This window comes from Rhamphochromis sp. 'chilingali' (assembly GCF_963969265.1).
Source record: "Rhamphochromis sp. 'chilingali' genome assembly, chromosome: 2".
NCBI classification, from domain to species: Eukaryota; Metazoa; Chordata; class Actinopteri; order Cichliformes; family Cichlidae; genus Rhamphochromis; species Rhamphochromis sp. 'chilingali'.
The window spans coordinates 54,775,709-54,794,490 of NC_137930.1; the positions used below are offsets into that span (position 1 = coordinate 54,775,709).

An 18,782-nucleotide genomic window follows, 5' to 3' on the forward strand; every position below is an offset into this window, starting at 1 on the left:
TTTGACAAATTATAGGTACATTATTTCTCACAAGATATACCCTTATTGATTCTACAATGATGTTTATGATTGGATTAAAATGTATCAGGTTGTATCCTTCAAGTAATTCAAGTAATTAAAATAAAAACTAGAGTCTACCAAAATGGCTCTACCACTCTCTATTCTTAACACATAAACATGGCTAGTTTTGTTCTTTCTGTAAATAAGTTAGAAGTTTTCATAGTGATGTATGAAATGGGCCTGATCCCTCTTGTTCATCTGCTGGCAAGCTTTCTCCACATTTTTGGTCAGTCCTGGAGGACCACAGCTGAACACTCCAATTTTACCCACCTAAAGAAAATGATACAAATTCAGACGTTAGAATAATCCACTCATGTCCTCCGTCGGGTAAATAAGGACGGATGAAGGCCTGACCTCTGGATGAACCTCCTGCAGGGAGCTAAAAAAGGAGACGAAGGGTGGGCGGCCAAAGTGGGTGACGGACCTGAGGCCGGTGAAGAGGCTGCGGTTCCACACTTTTTGAAAATGGCGCTCACACACGTACTGCACACACAAAGATGGGGAAATTCATTAGTGAGTACAGTACTCATGTGAATCCTGACAAGAGTTATCACTTCATTTGCTTCAAAAGTGTCGTTAGACTGCATTTCAGGGCAGCTGGGATTCAGTCTCAGCAGCCTTCCTGTGTCTCATTCTAGTGGAGCTTTCAATTACAGGTTCATTGTAGCTTGTTGTTTTTGTTTTCTACACTGATTGCAGCGGTCCTGTAGTATCCTGCTGTTTAAGACACTCACCAAACTCTGAAAACTAAGCAAGATGTCAGTCTTACATGTTTACAGAAACACACACCAGGTTCAGGGATACTACTCCCTTTATGTTTCTGTTTGGCTGTTAATCTTGTTTTCTTTGGTTCTCTAGTTTTGTGACCCGTGACCATTAAAACACCAAGTCTCTGGTTGTTTAATGTTAGCCCACTTATTAACTTTCCTCACATGGGAAGATTGATAGCGGTTTGGGTAATTACAATAAATTTGCATACTTTTGTACTACGAGTGGGATTCAAACAGATCTATACTCTATGCATAATATCATTTTTCACACTCTAAGAGATGCACCGAGGGCACCGGTATATTGCCTAAGGACACTTTTTGACATGCTAAATGGAGGAGCTTTCTAATTAATGGATGACTCAAAACTTCAGCTAAAAGTCTGGAAACCAGGGAAAACAGCCCGTGAAACTCAGTCATGTGCTCTATTCTATTTGTTCGACCTGTAAAAAGTGGTTTCAAAGGAGCACTTGCTCTGACTGTTCAATAGGAACAAAGCAAATTCTAATCGTGCCCATGAAAGCGATTCTGCTAAGAAATCAGTAAAGGTTTTATCAAAATTAGACAAATAAGATGTAATGTGTTTAATAGCCAGCTTTACAGATGTTTTGCACAGGTTAGCTTCCTTGTTAGAAGGCGAGTGACATGAATCTTGTCATCTAACTCTCATCAAGGCATTTGGTATCCTAAACCAGGTTTGGCCAACTCCAGGCCTCGAGGGCCGGTGTCCTGCAGGTTTTAGATCTCACCCTGGGTCAACACACCTGAATCAAATGATTAGTTCATTAACAGGCCTCTGGAGAACTTCAAGACATGTTGAGGAGGTCATTTAGCCATTTAAATCAGCTGCGATGGATCAAGGACACATCTAAAACCTGCAGGACACCGGCCCTCGAGGCCTAGATTTGAACACCACTGTCCTAAACAATCCCTTTAATACAAATATTGATTTAATTGTTTGATAAAGGTTTAAATACATTTCACTACACTCTCTATTTCATGTGATACTTTGAAATGGTGACTGCAGATCTTACCAGCATGGTCGTGCGGAGGTCGAACTTTTCAGCCACCTGAGTGATATAAGTGTGGACCGACACCAGATCCTGAGTGTCCATTTCTTCCACCTCCCTGATGATGTCTGACACCCACTCAAACTGACGCTGTGTCCGTGTCACCCAGATGAAGTAAACCTGAAAAAGTACAGGACTGTTAGGAGGAGAATTTCAAGATAAAATGTGTTTCTGGTTGTTTCATTCAGGACTCACTTTTTTGCACAAAACCTTGGACTTGACAGAGGACTTGAACACCAGGTCTTTGAGAATTGAAGTGAACGGGGTGACTCCAATCCCTCCTCCCACCAGAACAGACACCTCAAAGTCAATCCACTCCTGATGGCCCTCGCCAAAAGGTCCATCCAAGTACAGCTTAGGGTGAAGTGAAAGATGAATACCAGTGCCATGAAAATAACTGAGATTCAGATGAAACCACATGCAAAAACAACCTACCTTTGGAAAAGCTCCAAGCTCCAGCAGGTTTTCCTCGGTGTAGAGCTCTCTGAGCTGGCTGGTCCACGGCCCCACAGCTCGGATGTGCAGGCTCAACGTCTCTTCGTGAGGAGCTGATGTGAGAGTGAATGGGTGGTACTCATCCGTGCCCAACATCAGACATGCTATGCGAACCCACTGGCCCGAACGGTAAACAAAGCCCTGTGGCCGCTTGAATTCCAGATGTGTCACACCTGCAGGTAGGATAAGTCATGCACAAACACATTGCATGATTTCAGTGAAGACAATGCAACATTTTCATTAGCAGAGATTGAAATCAGGTCGAGACAGAACAATGAGCCATTTAATAGAGAAAAGCCATGTTTAATCTCCCGAAAGGGTCACCTGATGGCAGCAGCTCAGCTCTGATAACCGGGATCTCCACCTTCTTCCTACTCAGGCTGATTAGTTTGTCCAGGAGGAAGAGCAGGCCAGGTGGGATGAGGTAGATGTGGAAACGAGGCTCTTGAAGCAGAGCGAAACTGCCATGAATAACTGTCTGTCAGGACAAAACCAAAGCTGGTATCACACCGCTGTTCAAAACTGCCTCAGTTGTGCGCTTTAAACCCAAATAGTACTTACAAGAATGTACACGGCAACATAGAGGTAATGGGTGATCCAAAATGCACGAAAACTGATGCGACGGAAATAGTGTGAGGCAAAAACGTACATGAATGCGAACGCAAAGAGAAGCAAGACCCCAGTCATTCCTATAAGAAAAGAAAAATGCAGAGCAAGCAAATTAATTATTAAAAAAGTAATACTGCAGCATGTCTGTAATCAACTATTTCATAGCATACCTGGAACAGTTTGAAAGAACCACCAGTACCACTTGGGAGGAAGTTCAGACCTAAAAGGAAAACACGCCAAACATAAACTGGGATAAAATTCCAAAATCTGCAACATCTAAGGTTTCGTTTGAAGTCTTACCCGTTGTTTGATACGACTTTTGGGAAGAGACAAGATAGGATGTTAAGGTCGCTGACGGAGAAGACGTAGATGTTGACCACGTGGCCCAAACTGTGAACAACTGTAATGAAAACAGAAAACAGTGAGCACCACATGAATATTTATATCACCAAACATCAAATCGTGACCATCCTTCCCATAAATACCGACTTGAGAGGATGATGGCACTCATGGCCATAAAGCGATGAAAGTCAATGGCAGCGTCAAAGGGGATGTATCGATTCAGGAAGGTCTCTCGGCAGAGCGTGATGAGGTTGCGACACACGGTGAGAAGCATGTAAGGAAACAGAAAGGAGATGGCAGCGGCTGAACCACGGGACACGATGATACCCACCATGGATGTCTCGGGGACACCTGTAGATACAGACTGCAAGCCATAGTCTGCGCACAGTAATTGTATTCAGATTAGATGGGGGGGAAATGAACATGCTACGGGGCTGTGATGCAGTGGGGACACACAAGGAAGATTTCCACTCACAGTAACATCTTTCAAGTGCAACACCAGCTGTGATGCCGTACACGATGATGAAGCACACAATGTGACGCCGATAATTCTCAACGAAACGTTTGAACTGCTGGATTTTCTGCTGGACCGGGTTCTTTATGTACTTCTCGCGCTTTGGCTTCACATAGACATTTGGAGTATGGACGTTTAACCTGAAAACAGTTGAACCTGTTACATTTTGTTTCCCAATCTAAGTGTTAAAACAGATGCAAAAAGAAAACAGAAAACATGCAAACACCACAGAAAAAGGTCCCACCCAGCTGGTGGAACGTTTCCTGCTGTGAGGCAACACTGCTAACTGCTGCCCCACCTAGAATGTGTGTCATTAATCTAGCACACTTAAGTAGGTGGGTTAATCTAACTTCAAAGTGTTGCAGCATCATAAAAAGCACCAATTTGTTTTTATATTTTTACAACCAACACACAGTTACATTGTCAGGCATTGTGTTTACTTGTGGATTTGAAAGGTGATTCAGGTGTGCAGCAGGGCACACCTCAGTGATGTATAAGACTAACACTACACAAGCAAGGATTCAACTGGCAGCTCGGGCTGTCCCTTCCTCACTTTCTTTCTTTCTTTCTTTCTTTCTTTCTTTCTTTCTTTCTTTCTTTCTTTCTTTCTTTCTTTCTTTCTTTCTTTCACATGCTTGCTGAGTGGAGTTGAAATGCAAGGAAAGGATCCAAGTGAAGGAAGCCAGGAGACTTGTTAGCATAGTGACAAGCAGCCGATGTCTCTCTTTAAAATTTTTCACGTCTTACTTTGAAGACTACTTTTCTTGTGTGCCTTCTTTTGTTTTCACTTCCCGTCTTTGTCTGTGTGTACTTATTCTGTGTGTCCATCAGTCCTTCAATGTGATTGGGCCTTGTCTTTGTCACTCACAGCATCTTCTGCAACTTAGGCTTACGCCTTTTTTTAAGTTTTGCCCCATTTTCCTTTAGTTTGTTTTCTACTTGTTTACTTTGATTGTTGAACTTCATCAGCCTAATTAAGGCTCACCTTTGGTTTTGCATTTAGGTTGTCTTGTAAATACACTTCACACACCAAGTATGGTTTTATTTAAAGCTGTGGTAGACTTTTGTCTTTCTCGGTATTCATAATTTTCATTCTTTAAAGAACTTAAAGAAACCATACCTTTTCCGTTTGCGTATCTCTGGTCCGTCTGTCTTGTGACTGCTGAAAAAAAGCAAAACAATATTGAACATCATAGAAATACAAGCTGGATAAAAGAAAGAAATAATCCTGGATTTTTGTCTTAAGTATTGCAAACATTTTTGATGTGAATGAGTTATGGCATCCAGTTTTCTCACCTGTTTGCCGGACAAATGAAGGACACTCTCTGGTCTCGACTCAGCTTCTTCTTCCCCTGTTTCTCCATCCCTGTGCACATGCCAGACACACAACTGCATCAGACAAGGTCAGAAAAATGAGGATGCTCTTAAACAAAACTTTCTCCAACCTTTGACATTGAGCTGAGCAAACTGCAGCTCCTTCTCGTGATCCCGCAGCAGAAAATGAAAGTCCTCCCACGAGATTTTCTCCTTGTCATCAAAGCCCGCGGCCTGCATCATGGCCTTGATGCCGTCCTCTGCCTGACTCTTTGAAAGAGCACCGTTGGAGATTTCTATGAAAGACCTGCAATTCATCAAAAGGTTGAAAATGACAAATAAAACACACAGAATAAATGTGGTGCACTCGTAAAAAAAGGGAAAGACCAAACCTGAGCATCCTGGCAAATTCTTCTTTTGATAAGAAACCAGTTTCGCCAATGTCGTTCATAGAAAACATGAGTTTGGACTTTTCCTCTGGAGACCCTGAACACATACACATATCATCAGACATCAGAATTTAAATGTCTATCAATCAAAACAAAAAAATTTAAAGGAAGTCTTTTCAAAGTACAGCATCAGGTCAGTTAAACTTCTGGGATATTGATCTGGTCAGTTAAGTAGCAGAGGGGCTTGTTAATCAGTTTCAGTTTCTTTGGAGTTAACAGGTGCACCAGAGAGGCAGCAACGAAACAACCCCCAAAAAAGGAATGATTTAGGTGGTTGTTTTCGGACTTTTTATTCACAACCTTTGCATTTGGCTATAGTCAGTGTAACTACTGGTAGCACAAGGCGATACCTGAACCCTACAGAGGTTGCACAGGTAGTTCAGCTCCTCCAGGACGACATATGTGCCATTACTAGAAAGTTTACTACTTCACCCAGCACAGTCTCAAGACAATGGAGGAGATTCCAGGAAACGGGCAGAAAGCTGGACAGGGCCGTAGAAGTTTCTTAACCCATCAGCGGGATCAGTATCTGCTCCTTTGTGCAAAAAGGAGCTGGATGAGCGCTGCCAGAGCAAGAAAATGACAACCAGCAGGCCAGTGGTGTGAACGTCCCTGTCCAAACAATCACATATAGACTTTATGAGGGTGGTCTGAGGGCCCAACATCCTCACAGGCTCCCGTGTTCACTTCCTGGCAGTGGAGCCCGATTGTCAGTTAGCATAGAATACCAGAAGTGGCAGGTCCACCTCTGCTGGCCTGTGCACACATTAACTGGCTGAGCTAAATCCAGTAGAACACTTCTGGGACACCAGTTTGCACCTCAAACTGTCCAGGAGCTCAGTGATGCCTTGGTCAATCTGGAAGGAGATCCCCCAGGATCTCTTGAATTCAGCCCTCTGTATGTTGATCATTATGCAATGTGGCATCCTATCATTCCTAAATGAGATGTGCTGCTTTATTTTTTGGAGCAGTGTACCTACAGTGTAACTGCTTTCATGTGTGTGACTGATGTTCTTCATTTTTACTTGAAGTTGGACTGTTTTTCATGATGCTTTAAATACTGTTCCAGCATTTTTTTAAATTCTGGAAACCCATTCTTGTTTGTTGTTTTGGAGTTTGTTTGTTTTTTAATTACTATTGAAAGAATTTAAATTGCAGATGCACTTTTAGAGCCGTGGCTAAAAGGCAGAGCATACTTTGAAGTCACTAGTTTTACCTTTCATAAAGATAACAATAACATCCAGAAACTCTTGAAAGGAGAGGTATCCATTGCCATCTTTATCAGCTAGTGTAAACATGGAGTCCACAAATAAGGAATCGGATTTGAGGCCAAGTGCATCAGCAAACTCCAACGCCGTCAGCTCACACTGGAGAACCTCCCTGGCTTTCTTGTGGGATATGCCACTCATGTCTCCGGCGTCACACTTCTCTATTTCCAAGACCTGTGAGGGAAGTGTTATTACATGTCACCATAGTGTCATTACTAATATCACAAACGTCAGCAGCATAATGTCATGGCAGGTGAGATCACAATCAAGACCAACAATTAGTTCTGTTGGTTTGTGGTCTGTCTAATTTGACCTTCAACTAGGATTGACGACATTTTGCGGCCAAGCACAAAGCTGCCGCCACAGGTGACAGGAGACAGAATGACATAAACATCCAGAAGGTGACTGTACCTTGGAGAAAGCGTGGCGAATGAAAGTTTCAACAATCTGAGCCCTCTGCTGTCTGGTCAAAGCCTCCTTCAGCAGTCCCTTCTCCCTCATCTCTCTGACTCTAACCTCCGGCCTGACGTCTGTCACCTCTGGGCGCAGTTGCCTGACAAATTCCATACGTTTGCTCTCTTCATCAAAAAACAGCACCTGTGTAAAACATTATTTAAAAAGGAAGAGGGTGATAAAAGCAATGGGTTTTAGTGATGCATGCATGCATCTAGGACCAGATGAGGTGGAAAAAAAGGGGGGGCATCACATTGTCAGCGAGAACGTTGGTGCCTGCACCAGATGCTGCAGAGGCATTTCTGGGTTTTTGGTAATCTGATTACAACTGTATCCATAGTTTAAAACCATCTTATCCCAGTACTCACCAGGTCATACTCTTTTGGCACTTTGAGCAGCAGAGCCTTCTGCTGACAGTCGTTGGAGAGAACGACATCTAGGTAGTCCTGATTGCGCAGATTGATGCAGCGGTGAGCAGTTCCAGATCTGTCACAGACCTGCAGCCTCCGCTTCTCATCGATCTCCACGCTGACGGGCTGCAACTGTTTTTTATGACCCTGCCACTCGTATGCTAGAGAACATAAGCAGAATGAGATGAAGGTTGTGATAGCTTTCTGGATAAAATATGGAGGAGTCTAAAAGAACATGAGCAGAGAAAAACTAAAAACTTCTTTAACCATCTCCAGCTTTTCTTGTTTCTAGTAGGTTTAAGGTCAACTATATCCTTAGATTCATTAGTATTATTAGATGACATATTTTTACAGTTATATTCACACAACTGGCTCATTTTTTAATGAGACATAAATCATAGCTGATGACATAAACTGACATTGATCTAACCCAACAATGGACACAGCAAATAAATAACGTTTGAAGCTTTTCCTTTTAAATCTTATTTTGATTTCATACCACTGAGTCCCACAGCCGGCTCATCTGTTCTGTCACCAGCTTTCCTTCTTCTTTGGAACTTCCTGTAGCGATACTTTCTTAGATACGCCACCGTAGAGGCCACCAGAAAACTCACTGTAAAGGAAAACAATCAAATGCTTCACATTCAAATCAGAGTTTTTGCCAGGCAAGAAGACAGCGAGACCGTGACGATACTTACCAACAGGGAAGAGGAACATGACAATAACAAATATCCCAAAGCCAGCCCTGCTCCCATCAAAGTAATCAAGTTTTGTGGCATTAGTGCAAGAATGGAGCATTGATGCATTTAGCTGTGTGGGTTGAGGGCAGGGGTCACCTAATGACAACAAAGAGAGCTTTTTTTTATTTTTAAAGGACATATTTATATATAAAACTGAAACTTTTTGATCATAGACTTAATTTATTTGTACCATCCTTCCAGAAGAACACGTTATTCTGTATATCTGAGGCCTCTGCACTTGTCACCGCAATAAGGACGTCACGATACGTCACACTGCGGATCGCTTGGATCTCTTTATCCGTAAACAAACTGGAACCCCAAGAAAAAAAACACTGAGACGACTAACTCAAATGCAGTGAGTTTTCTGTTCAGAAGTTTGTAAATGTAAAGGATAAAATATTCTCTTTCTACTGTATGAGGAAACTGAAATTACCCATTCTGCTTGTTCTCAAACCAAAAGCGGTCTCCATTTCTTATACGCTCAAACTGATCCAGCACAATAGCGGAGAAAACAGGACCCGGCCCATCAAGAGTTTCCAGCAGTCCTCCAGGGAAGAGCTCCAGCTTTGAGATGTCTCCATCATACAGTTCTGCAATGTCGCGGAGCAACTGTTGCAACAACACATTCGTTTAATTCCCAGAATTAATGCCCAACTTTCTTTACTGTGTGTTTGGTTTTCAGATTTGTACCTGTGGGTTGGTGTGGTTGAGCTCAGGATTAATATCCTCAAATTTGTTTACAGGAGGCAAATCCAGAGCCTTTCTAATCTCAGTGTAACTCCGTAGACCAAAGTCTCTTCCTCGCTGGATGGTCATAGCCACCAGATCTGTCCGGGTGAACCTCAACGGTCCGTACATAAAATCTATCAAAGTATAAATAAAATCAGAGCGCTGCATATTTATTTGTTTATTGGGTAGTGATTAAGAAAGATTAAAAACCTCTCAAGTCCTCCACAACAATATTATCTTCTCTCTCTGCAATCTGGGAGGCCATTCCCATGAGGAGGTCATCTACATCCTGGCTTTTCTTCATATTAACTTCCTGGGAAAAAATGAATGATAGAAACATTTTAAAATCTAGGAATGGGAAGTGCATAGTATAGTAGTTCATGCTTTAAATTCTGTCACATGCACAATACTGTACACAGAAAAAAATGCCTCTCTATGCTCTTCTTTTCTCTCCCCTCTTTCCATCACCCTTTAACCAGTCATGGTGAAACTCAGAGGCTTGGGTTGGTTTTTGTTCTTGGACCAAGATAAACTGATAACTGATTAAACTGACATCATAAGAAACTGAAGGTTGACATCCAATAAATAGTTAATTGATAACACATTTTCCTTTCTTTTCCTTTTTGTTTGGGGTGTTGAACTATTTCATTTCTTTCTGGTTTTCACATTCATTTCGGTTGTCTAAATTATTTTTGTGGTATATTTGAGTTGTTTATTTTACTTGAAAGTATTCCTACTTTAACAAAAAGCCAAATGGAACTGAACAAGACATTTAGATAAAGCAAATTTTCTGTTTCATAAATCTTTGGTCCTGTGTGTTGTGTGGGTTGGAGGTCTTAATTTACTCCTACAGAGTTTGCTGCTGCCAGTCTCCTTCCCAATCCTAGTAGATCAGTGAGCGTGAATCTGAGTAAATCTGTGATAATTCTAAACTGGAAAGCTCTAGGTCTAAGATTCTTGATACAAGCCCTAGATTCAGATATTGTAGATGTTATACTTGGTGCCAGCAGTGTAAATCACTTTATTAAGATAGAGGGACACACGTCACATTCAGGTTACAATGGCAAAAGCCAAAATGGAGTTCTTCTTCCACACTGTCACCAAGTGCTTCCTCACGCTGTTTGATTACTCGGGTTCTATCACTAATACTGTACACTATTTATCTTTTCAAATCACCTTGATAAAACTCTTACAGTGAACTGGCAGCATTTACATAAAACTGAACTGATTAAATATCTTTTCAGTCATCCTTGGGATTTGTCTCTTTCTGTGTTTCCACTAAAAAAAATAAACAACTACTTTGATCCTGCTCTCACTAAAAATCTTTTATACAAATAAGAACATCAAAATGAAAGCTGGTGGTGAAGCGTGTGGTGCACTATAGCAAACTTAATAAAATGCAGCAGTCTAAACAAAACATACCTGACGTTTCCAAAAGCTGTTACAAAGGCGCATTGCTGGCGATGTGCTCCCATCGATGTTGATAATTTCCCGAAAATGGCAGGTTCTGTTTCTGTAGGAAAACAAAGCGACAACGCACAGTTATTCTCACAGCATCTAGATGTAGGGTTTTACATGCTGTCTAACAATATTAACAGCAGGATACTGAGCTTTTATTATTTCTCTCCAAAGGAAATATGGGAAGCAGTGGTATGTTTCTTTAAACTTCAGAGGTGTGTTCCCCATTCCCCCTGTTCCCAGTGGTCCCAGGAAATAAAGAATCATTACCTCATGTAAACACCAGGTGGAGCCATAGTGATACCAAACCGTATGGCAGCAGCCTGAAACTCAGGTGAGATCCCTGGATCAACAAACTTCTGGTAACCTGCATACATGTAAGTCAGAACATAATAAAAACAAAGTGAAAAAAAGAGTGACAGCAACAACAACAGAGTGAGAATTACTCCTCAAGCATGCAAACTTCTACCGCAGTGAGCCAACAAACGCAGTGAATAGAAGAAACAGTGAAAAAGCGACTGAGGTGATGGGATCATCTGACCATTATCTTCTAACTTTCTTCAGCCGTGGCTGCTTATTCAGCACAAGAAGAAGACTCGGGTTAATGCTTTGCTGACGGCACACACTTTTTGTCAAACTCCACCACCGATGGCTCACCTCACCACGGCTTGTGGTCACCGGTGCATGACCTGTTCTTCCCTGCTTCTACATGCACATGCACTCTGGCTGATTCTTACCTGGGTAGGGAGGAAGCTTTTTGCCATTAAGGTACGCAGGCAGCCATTCATAGAGAGCTATATTCTGTGTGGAAACAAGGCAGGAAAAACATCAGTTTTTTATATTTAAACTGTGTATGAACCAGGCATAACGCAGTAGATTGATGTGATGATGAATCCAGTAGCTTACATTTTAAAAATAATTAATTGCGGGTGAATGATCTATTGTTCTAAAAACAACTAAAAACATCAAGACATGGTCACTGCGGTTCATGACAGCTTGCGCAGGGAGCAGAAGTGCTAATCAAATGAGTGAGGGATGATGCATTCGCCTTTAACGACCACCTAGCATTGATGCAACCTTCTTCTCTCAAGAGTGCAAATTAAATCAGCATCTGTGCAGCGAGAGGATTACGTGGAGACTTTTCCATCTACCTGGAATGTGGCCACAACGGTCTTCCTGGCGTTTTGAAACAGCTCCTCGTCTGACCACTCTGGGTGATTGTTGTGGAGTTTGGAGGCGATATGATTGTGGTACCGAAACCAGATAATCCCCTCTGCTGCTGTGAACACGTTCTCGTTAGCCCAGGCATTTCCCAACTCTGGGCAGAAAAGAAGATAGAAAATCTAGCAAATTCTCCTCTGCCATCATTTCATTTTGCATTATTATCACAACACAATATACAGAAATTGCCTTTACAGTTAATATTATAAAATAAAAATCAACCGAACGATCATTAATATTTCATGCATCTTTAGCCAAGTGTCCATTTCATTTTGTGTTGATTTTTCAAGATCTCTGACCGCTAATAGAACAATAATTTAGCTACTTGTTTTTAAGGACGTGACAACAAAAGGAGAAGATCCTCCCCAGACAGCCAACAAAAACACTGGTTTCATGACACCTGTATGCCATCTTCTCTGCTATAAAGAAAGGGATTTACTGTGGTTGGCGTGACAGGCCATTTACAAAACAACTACAGAGTCATAACCCACGTCAGTCTGGGCCTCCCTTGACTCACCCTGGCAGACTGTAACACAGACTGAGGGTGAAGAAGTATTTGCATACATTTTTTGGGTGTTTGTTTTCTTGTTTGGGTGGATATTACCACATGGCGTACAAAGAGAGTTATGTGATTTGGACTTATATAATGTGCAATCACAATGATTTAGTGATGCTTACAAAACAAAAACATATACACTGTGTGGACAAATGTACTGAGGCACCTGCAGTTTTAACTTAGAGGGGCATGAAGTTCCCAGCTCACCATTCTTGTGCTGATGTTCATGCAGAGAAGGTTTAGACTTCTGCAGTTATTGAGCCAGCAGAGTGTTGGCAACTTTTCCACACTATCTGCCTCACTTGGCAACTCTGTAACTTTACATGGTCTGCTGTTTTGTGTTGCTATGGTTCCTAAATGCTTGAACTTAGATCTACAGGGAAGAAATTTCACAACCTAATTTGTTGCAATGGTGACATCCTGCTATAGTATCACACTCAAATCCAGTGAGCTCTTCAGAACGACCCAATCTTACACAACTGTCTACAAAGGCTGACTCCATGACTGGTGCTTGATTTTATACACCTGTGGTGATAACAGTGTCATCCTGTCTCCCTCTAACGCAGGGGTGGGCAATCTCAGTCCACGAGGGCCGGTGTCCCTGCAGGTTTTAGATCTCACCCTGGGTCAACACACCTGAATCACATGATTAGTTCGTTACCAGGCCTCTGGAGAACTTCAGGACATGTTGAGGAGCTAATTTAGCCATTTAAATCAGCTGTGTTGGTTCGAGGACACATCTAAAACCTGCAGGGACACCGGCACTCGTGGACTGAGATTGCCCATCCCTGCTCTAACCCCAACTGGCTGTGGCAGATCACTACCCTTCCCTGAGCCTGTTTCTGCTGGTGGTTTCTTCCTGTTAAAAGGGAGTTTTTCCTTCCCACTGTCACCAAGTGCGTTTTTAAAGTGGGTCATTTGAGTATTGGGATTTTCTCTCTATCATTCTAGGGTCTTTACCTCACAATATAAAGCACCATGAGATGACTGCTGTTGTGATATGGCACTATATAAATAAAACTGAATTGAATTGAATAAAAACACCTGAATTTAAGAGGTGTGGCCCAATATTTTCCATATAGTGTATGTGGAAAAACCTCAGTATCAGTCTCGATATATAATGACTTCCTCTTACTTTTTTTTAAGGAGAAGAAAATATTCAGATAATAGGCAACTGCATTGTTAAGTTTTGGCACACTAAATGTCATCTCTTGCAAACAAAATTAAGATTTAAAAAATGTAAAATAATACTATTTGTGTGGGCTTCCCAGACTCCATTTATAGAAAATAATTATGTTTTAAAAAAGCTATTCCCTACATGCTATATGTCCTCCTACATGTAAGTATTATAATTACATATGAGGGTTAATTTTGTTCCTTTTTTATATTATTTATATTTAGTGATCTTGTCGGATGGGAAATTAGTGTTTGACACTATCAAAACTTTGTTTTTTCACCATAAAGGCCTTCTGCTACAGCTTCTCTCGTAGAGGGATCAGCAGCGCTCCACATCTGGCGTCCTCCTTTCTTGGGCATGTTCCACTCAGAGCCTGAAGTGAGGAGGCCTCCAGAGAAGCTTCTCCGGGAGTCGGACAAGGAAGTGGAGGGGCCATAAATGGAGCTACCATCTATCCAGGCGGTCACCAAGTTCACCTGTATTGTATAGTGTGCATGTCACATATAAATCAGGAAAAAACTGCCCATACAGCTGTTTGCACAGAGACACATTTACGCTGAAGACCTTAGACGCAACACAATTCTATCTTAACACAATGGTCAAGAAAGAATTGGTACCTGTATGCGAGGGTTACTGGGACTTTGTCCTGACTCTTTGTCCCACGGTCCTCTTTGGAAGAGCAGGAGGACTTTCCCGGAGGCGGTCGGGTCAAAGACAGGGTCACCTTTTGGGACTGGGATGTGCATGAACTCAGGTGGGCAACCAGGAGTTCTTGAGTCAAAAATTTCAAATGTAACATGATAACCTGAAAAAATGGAAAATAACTTCCTTTTACCTGCTTTATACTGTACTACATATATTAGCAGTTGTCAGAGTGAACCAGGCGCTCAGATGACAGTAAAACTTATTAAACGTGTCCAATAAGGGAAAAGCTGAAAGCGTTTTTTGTTGTGTTAACTAAGTACTGTGGAAAGTTCACAGTGATTCAGTGGTCATTAAAATGTGTCCAGAATTTGCACATTTATGATGATTTATGATGATTCATCCGGTGAATCATGTCACACTCCTCTCCCCTAGATAAGTTGCCTTTATCGGTTAAAAGTATCGGTATTGTTATTGGTATAGGCGACACTAGCCATGCATTTAATTGTTATCAATTTCCCAACCCGAAATTGAAGTATCGCACACCACTATCTCAGCAGACATCTTGGTAACGCCTCCGAACTCTTATTTTGAAGGATGATCTAAATTAACATTAATTTCAGAGTCAACAAGACGTAAAACTACACACACTGAAACACCAATCAAATCCGACCTTCATAATGTGTGAAAGGTTTGCTGTATTTGCCCTAAATTACGTTTTTAAAAAGTTTCCCCCTTGAAGGTGCACAAGTAAATTTCCAGTCAGGATTCTAGGCGTGCCATGTTTCAGTGTCAGTAATATCTGTGCTTTGTATCCTTCTTTTGCTCAGCGAACCATTTTATTTTACATTATTTATATAGCTTTATATTTACCAAAGAAAAGCGAGAGCACGGTCTGGTTGCGTGTGGAGGGGAGACCCGAGGGCCCCTCCGCCAGCAGCCTACTCAGTCTGCGGGGGTTTGGAAGCAGCGGCTCCTGGACAGGATGGTAGACTCCGTCCGGGTAATGCGCGGGCACGAGGCGCATCAGATGAGTACCTGCGCGAGCACAAGCACAGCGCGGTGATGTAGAGTTTGCAGAGTTCACCGCGGCTGCACACTTGAGCAACTCCTTGACTTACCGACAGCTCCGCGTCGGGGATATCCCAGACTGTTGTACCAGCCGTCAAAGCGAGGAACCTCCCAGGTTATCTCACAGTGCGAACCTGTTCGGTACATGTCGAGCAAATTGGAATTTATTTTACATTAATAAAGTTAAAAGAGTCTGAAAACACGGTCTTTCCTTTCTACTTACGTTCACTAACAGTGAGCACCAAGCCAAACGCAGCACACACACTCCAAACCCATTTACGCAAATCCATTGATGCGAGAGGTGCTCCTCAGCGCAGGATTCGGCCAAGAGGAGTAGTTGAGTACTGAGAAGTGAAGACGGAGTGAAGGTAACTTGTATTTCCTTTTATATCCTGATTAACATGTAATTAAACAAGGCTGCTTTAACAGAAAGAAGAAAATTCCTACAAGTTTAACTCGACTGCGCTCTAGTTTTTCAAACAAACAGCAAAACTTGACAAAAACCTAAACTGCACCGCTTCATCGCGACAGTACCATTTAACGTGTATTTTATGTCTATTTAACTCTAGTCCAAAGAAAATATCATGTGCCTTTTATCTCTTAGTATCTGACTGAAGATGAGGAAGTAGTTGATTCTCACCTACTGCAGAGGTTGAAGTGTTGCGCAGAATAGTTCAGTAGCACAGGTGCTGCGGAGGGATGGTGCAATACTAAAGCTTAAATGTTCTGCACAGCTTATCACAAACTCAATGTGACCTATTTCCCAAATGGGAATGGCCATCATTCCTGGATCACACCTCTTTTCCACAGTATTCCAGTTAATGCATCCTCCTCCCTGGTGAAACGAGGGGGGGCCCTGCTGGTATAAAAGAAGCCTATGCTTCTTCAACCTTCACACTTAACTTCCTTCTCCTTCAGTGATCACTGACTTAACTTTAAGGTAAGATATCTCTATCTCTAAGATATTTCTATACAATAGGTTCATTGAGTTTTTGTCATTATTATTATCATGATTATTTAAGGTGTGACTGAACACACTAAAATCAGGATGGAGAAAAGAGAAGAGCAATGATTTACATTACAGTGGCAGAGGTGGCTGAATGGATGTAGGATTGCATGTGTTTGTCTGTTAAACACATGCATTTATTTCTTTGCAGCGAAGGCACACAGTGCCAGAGGAGTTAATAAGGCGGCCATGTTTATGTTTAATCATGCCATGTTACATAGTCGTAGTAATGTAAAGCACCTTATCAGCTGTGAGTAACAAGAGTGTCTATCTCTGCATCTGGGTGGGGAAACTGAGAACTCTGTCACTAACACTGTCTTCTCTGTTATGCTGTCTAGTCTCAGTTGTGTCTGTAAGAGCAGAAGCTAAGATGACTTTCTACGATGACATTTACCCATTCTACACTGTACAAAGGACTCCGTTTATCTTCAGCAGCCGCTTGCTCACCATTATTCTGGTCTTCCTTGTGTTAGCGGTCAGTCTTCTTCTCATTCTACCCGGGATACGAGGGAAGTCGGTGAGTGCAACCAAGTCCAAAAAAAGAAAAACTATTACTCACTGCAAATGAGTGACGAAACCTCACTATTGTTCTCTCTCTTTCTGCGCCTCCAACAGTGGTTGCTGAAAAGTGCAAAAATAATAGCAGTTGTAATGCTGTCATTTCAGTTTCCTCACCTTTTTTTTCCATTTTAGTCACCTGAAATAATTTGTCTGTCTCTTCCTCTCAGCGGCTCTTCTGGACATTTAGAATAGTTACCAGCTTGTTCATTGGTGCCGTGATAGTGGGTGAGTTTTGCATTCGTATTGTTTTTCAAAGATTTCATTCTTCCTGCCACCTTTGTTTTCTAGACTTTCAAGTTAATTTTTTCCCTGCAGCACTCAACTTCACTAACGACTGGGCCGAGGCCAGAATGACCACGAAAGCCACCTATAAGTCTTTCAGCAACGCGGTGGTTAACGCGGAGATTGGCTTGCATGTCGGACTGTATGGCATTAACGTTACGCTGAAAGGTGAGTCACAGTAAGCAACCTGTGACGTCTCGTTAAATATTCCTGCAGTTTTTATTGTGAAAGGAGTCGGTGCTACAACAACATCTTCTGCATATACACGTCAGAAAAGTTCCTTTTTTATCTGTGTTGCTTAGTAGTATTTACATCTGTTTGATCTCACTCAGGGAATCCTGTCGTACAGTTTAATGAGACCATTGACTACAATGAGATGTTCACCTGGCATGACACTATTGAAGAATATGAAGAAGCTCTGGAGAAAGGTTTACCCAACCCCATTCTGTATATCGCTGAAAAATTCACCCCGAGCAGCCCGTGCGGTCTCATCTTTCAGTACAGATACTCTGGACGATACGCGTCTGCAACACTCTGGTGATTGTTAATAACTCATATCTTGATTTTGTCAAATAATACCGTGCGCTCTAATTTTCGGGCGATGTAGAAATTCCAATCCCTGTGCAATAATTGCTCCACAGGACAGCATTTTGCTGCTGGATGCTCGCCAACATCCTTTTCTCCATGCCAGTAATCCGGTACGCTGGGTACATGGTGGTTGCCACTGCTGCATTCATCTTCTTCTCCATGATCTCCTTCACCACCATCATGAATGTGCCTCAGTGTGTTTTCTACATAGGAACTGACTCCTTTGAAACAGAATACAGCCATTCGTTTTGGCTGGCCCTGGCTACAGGTAAACACGTGAATTTGCACATAGATTTTGCATGTTTTGCACTTGAATTTATCATTCCAAGCCCGACTGTTACTAACTCAGGTGATTTTCAGGCATCCTGTGCACCCTCATTGGGCTTCTTGTGGTGCTGCTTGACTTTTTGGTCCCTGAGAAGATGAAAGAGGCTTTCAGTGTCGGTGTCGACGGCTGTGAAGACGAGGATGATTCATACAGTGAGGGCTACCTGAATTCATTTTTCCTCGATGGAGTGACAATTTCACCAGTGAATTTAAAAGTTACAGAAGTAAGTACATTCATGAGGGTGGTTCGTACAGTTTTTGAGAATATTAGTAATCAACAAATTATCTTTCTGCTGCCTGTTAATATCTCAATCATTTGTTTAAAGCAGCAACAGTTCTTATCTTTAATATAAGTCAATTCTACTGTGGGACAAGACCGAACAGTGTATTAATAAGGCATTCCCATAGTTAGTTTATACGGCCGCCATAGTCACCTTTATATCCATGATAAAGATGTCGTTCAGCTAACTTTGATCGTTTTCTTTCTGTGTTACAGGAACATTTATGAAGCTGTGCAGATTCCCTCTCAGGGAGATTTCTTTGTTCATACTTGAAAATAATTTTTGTTGAATGTGTTACAGTTAAAGTCTCGACTTTCACATGTGTTAGTTATCTGTGTGAGCCTGTAAATAATAATGTCTTAAAATTGAGTCCACTGTAAATAGTCACATTT

At 41.8% G+C, this 18,782-nt stretch overlaps 2 protein-coding genes across 2 annotated transcripts; one reads left to right on the top strand and one right to left on the bottom strand.

The window, feature by feature from the left end:
* Nucleotides 1–207: 207 nt before the first annotated feature.
* duox (dual oxidase) lies at nt 208–16,042 on the bottom strand (the record flags this gene model as incomplete). The annotated part of the gene is made up of 34 exons (XM_080874849.1): nt 15,986–16,042; nt 15,569–15,689; nt 15,396–15,479; nt 15,148–15,312; nt 14,250–14,437; nt 13,913–14,108; nt 11,830–11,996; nt 11,416–11,479; nt 10,949–11,045; nt 10,643–10,733; nt 9,431–9,533; nt 9,182–9,354; nt 8,925–9,100; nt 8,682–8,800; nt 8,450–8,587; nt 8,251–8,364; nt 7,710–7,912; nt 7,300–7,485; nt 6,837–7,062; nt 5,564–5,657; nt 5,303–5,478; nt 5,154–5,223; nt 4,978–5,019; nt 3,819–3,997; nt 3,491–3,721; nt 3,302–3,401; nt 3,172–3,221; nt 2,954–3,081; nt 2,717–2,870; nt 2,333–2,565; nt 2,093–2,251; nt 1,862–2,017; nt 415–543; nt 208–330 (listed from the first exon to the last, which is right to left on the bottom strand). The coding sequence occupies exons 2-34, from the start codon at nt 15,633–15,635 to the stop codon at nt 208–210; spliced, it is 4,581 nt and encodes a 1,526-aa protein (XP_080730975.1). The 5' UTR covers nt 15,636–15,689; nt 15,986–16,042.
* Nucleotides 16,043–16,721: 679 nt separating this feature from the next.
* Nucleotides 16,722–18,782, top strand: duox2 (dual oxidase 2; the record flags this gene model as incomplete). Its single annotated transcript, XM_080874865.1, has 7 exons — nt 16,722–16,868; nt 17,080–17,137; nt 17,228–17,362; nt 17,527–17,731; nt 17,836–18,050; nt 18,143–18,333; nt 18,606–18,782. The coding sequence occupies 7 exons, from the start codon at nt 16,722–16,724 to the stop codon at nt 18,615–18,617; spliced, it is 963 nt and encodes a 320-aa protein (XP_080730991.1). The 3' UTR covers nt 18,618–18,782.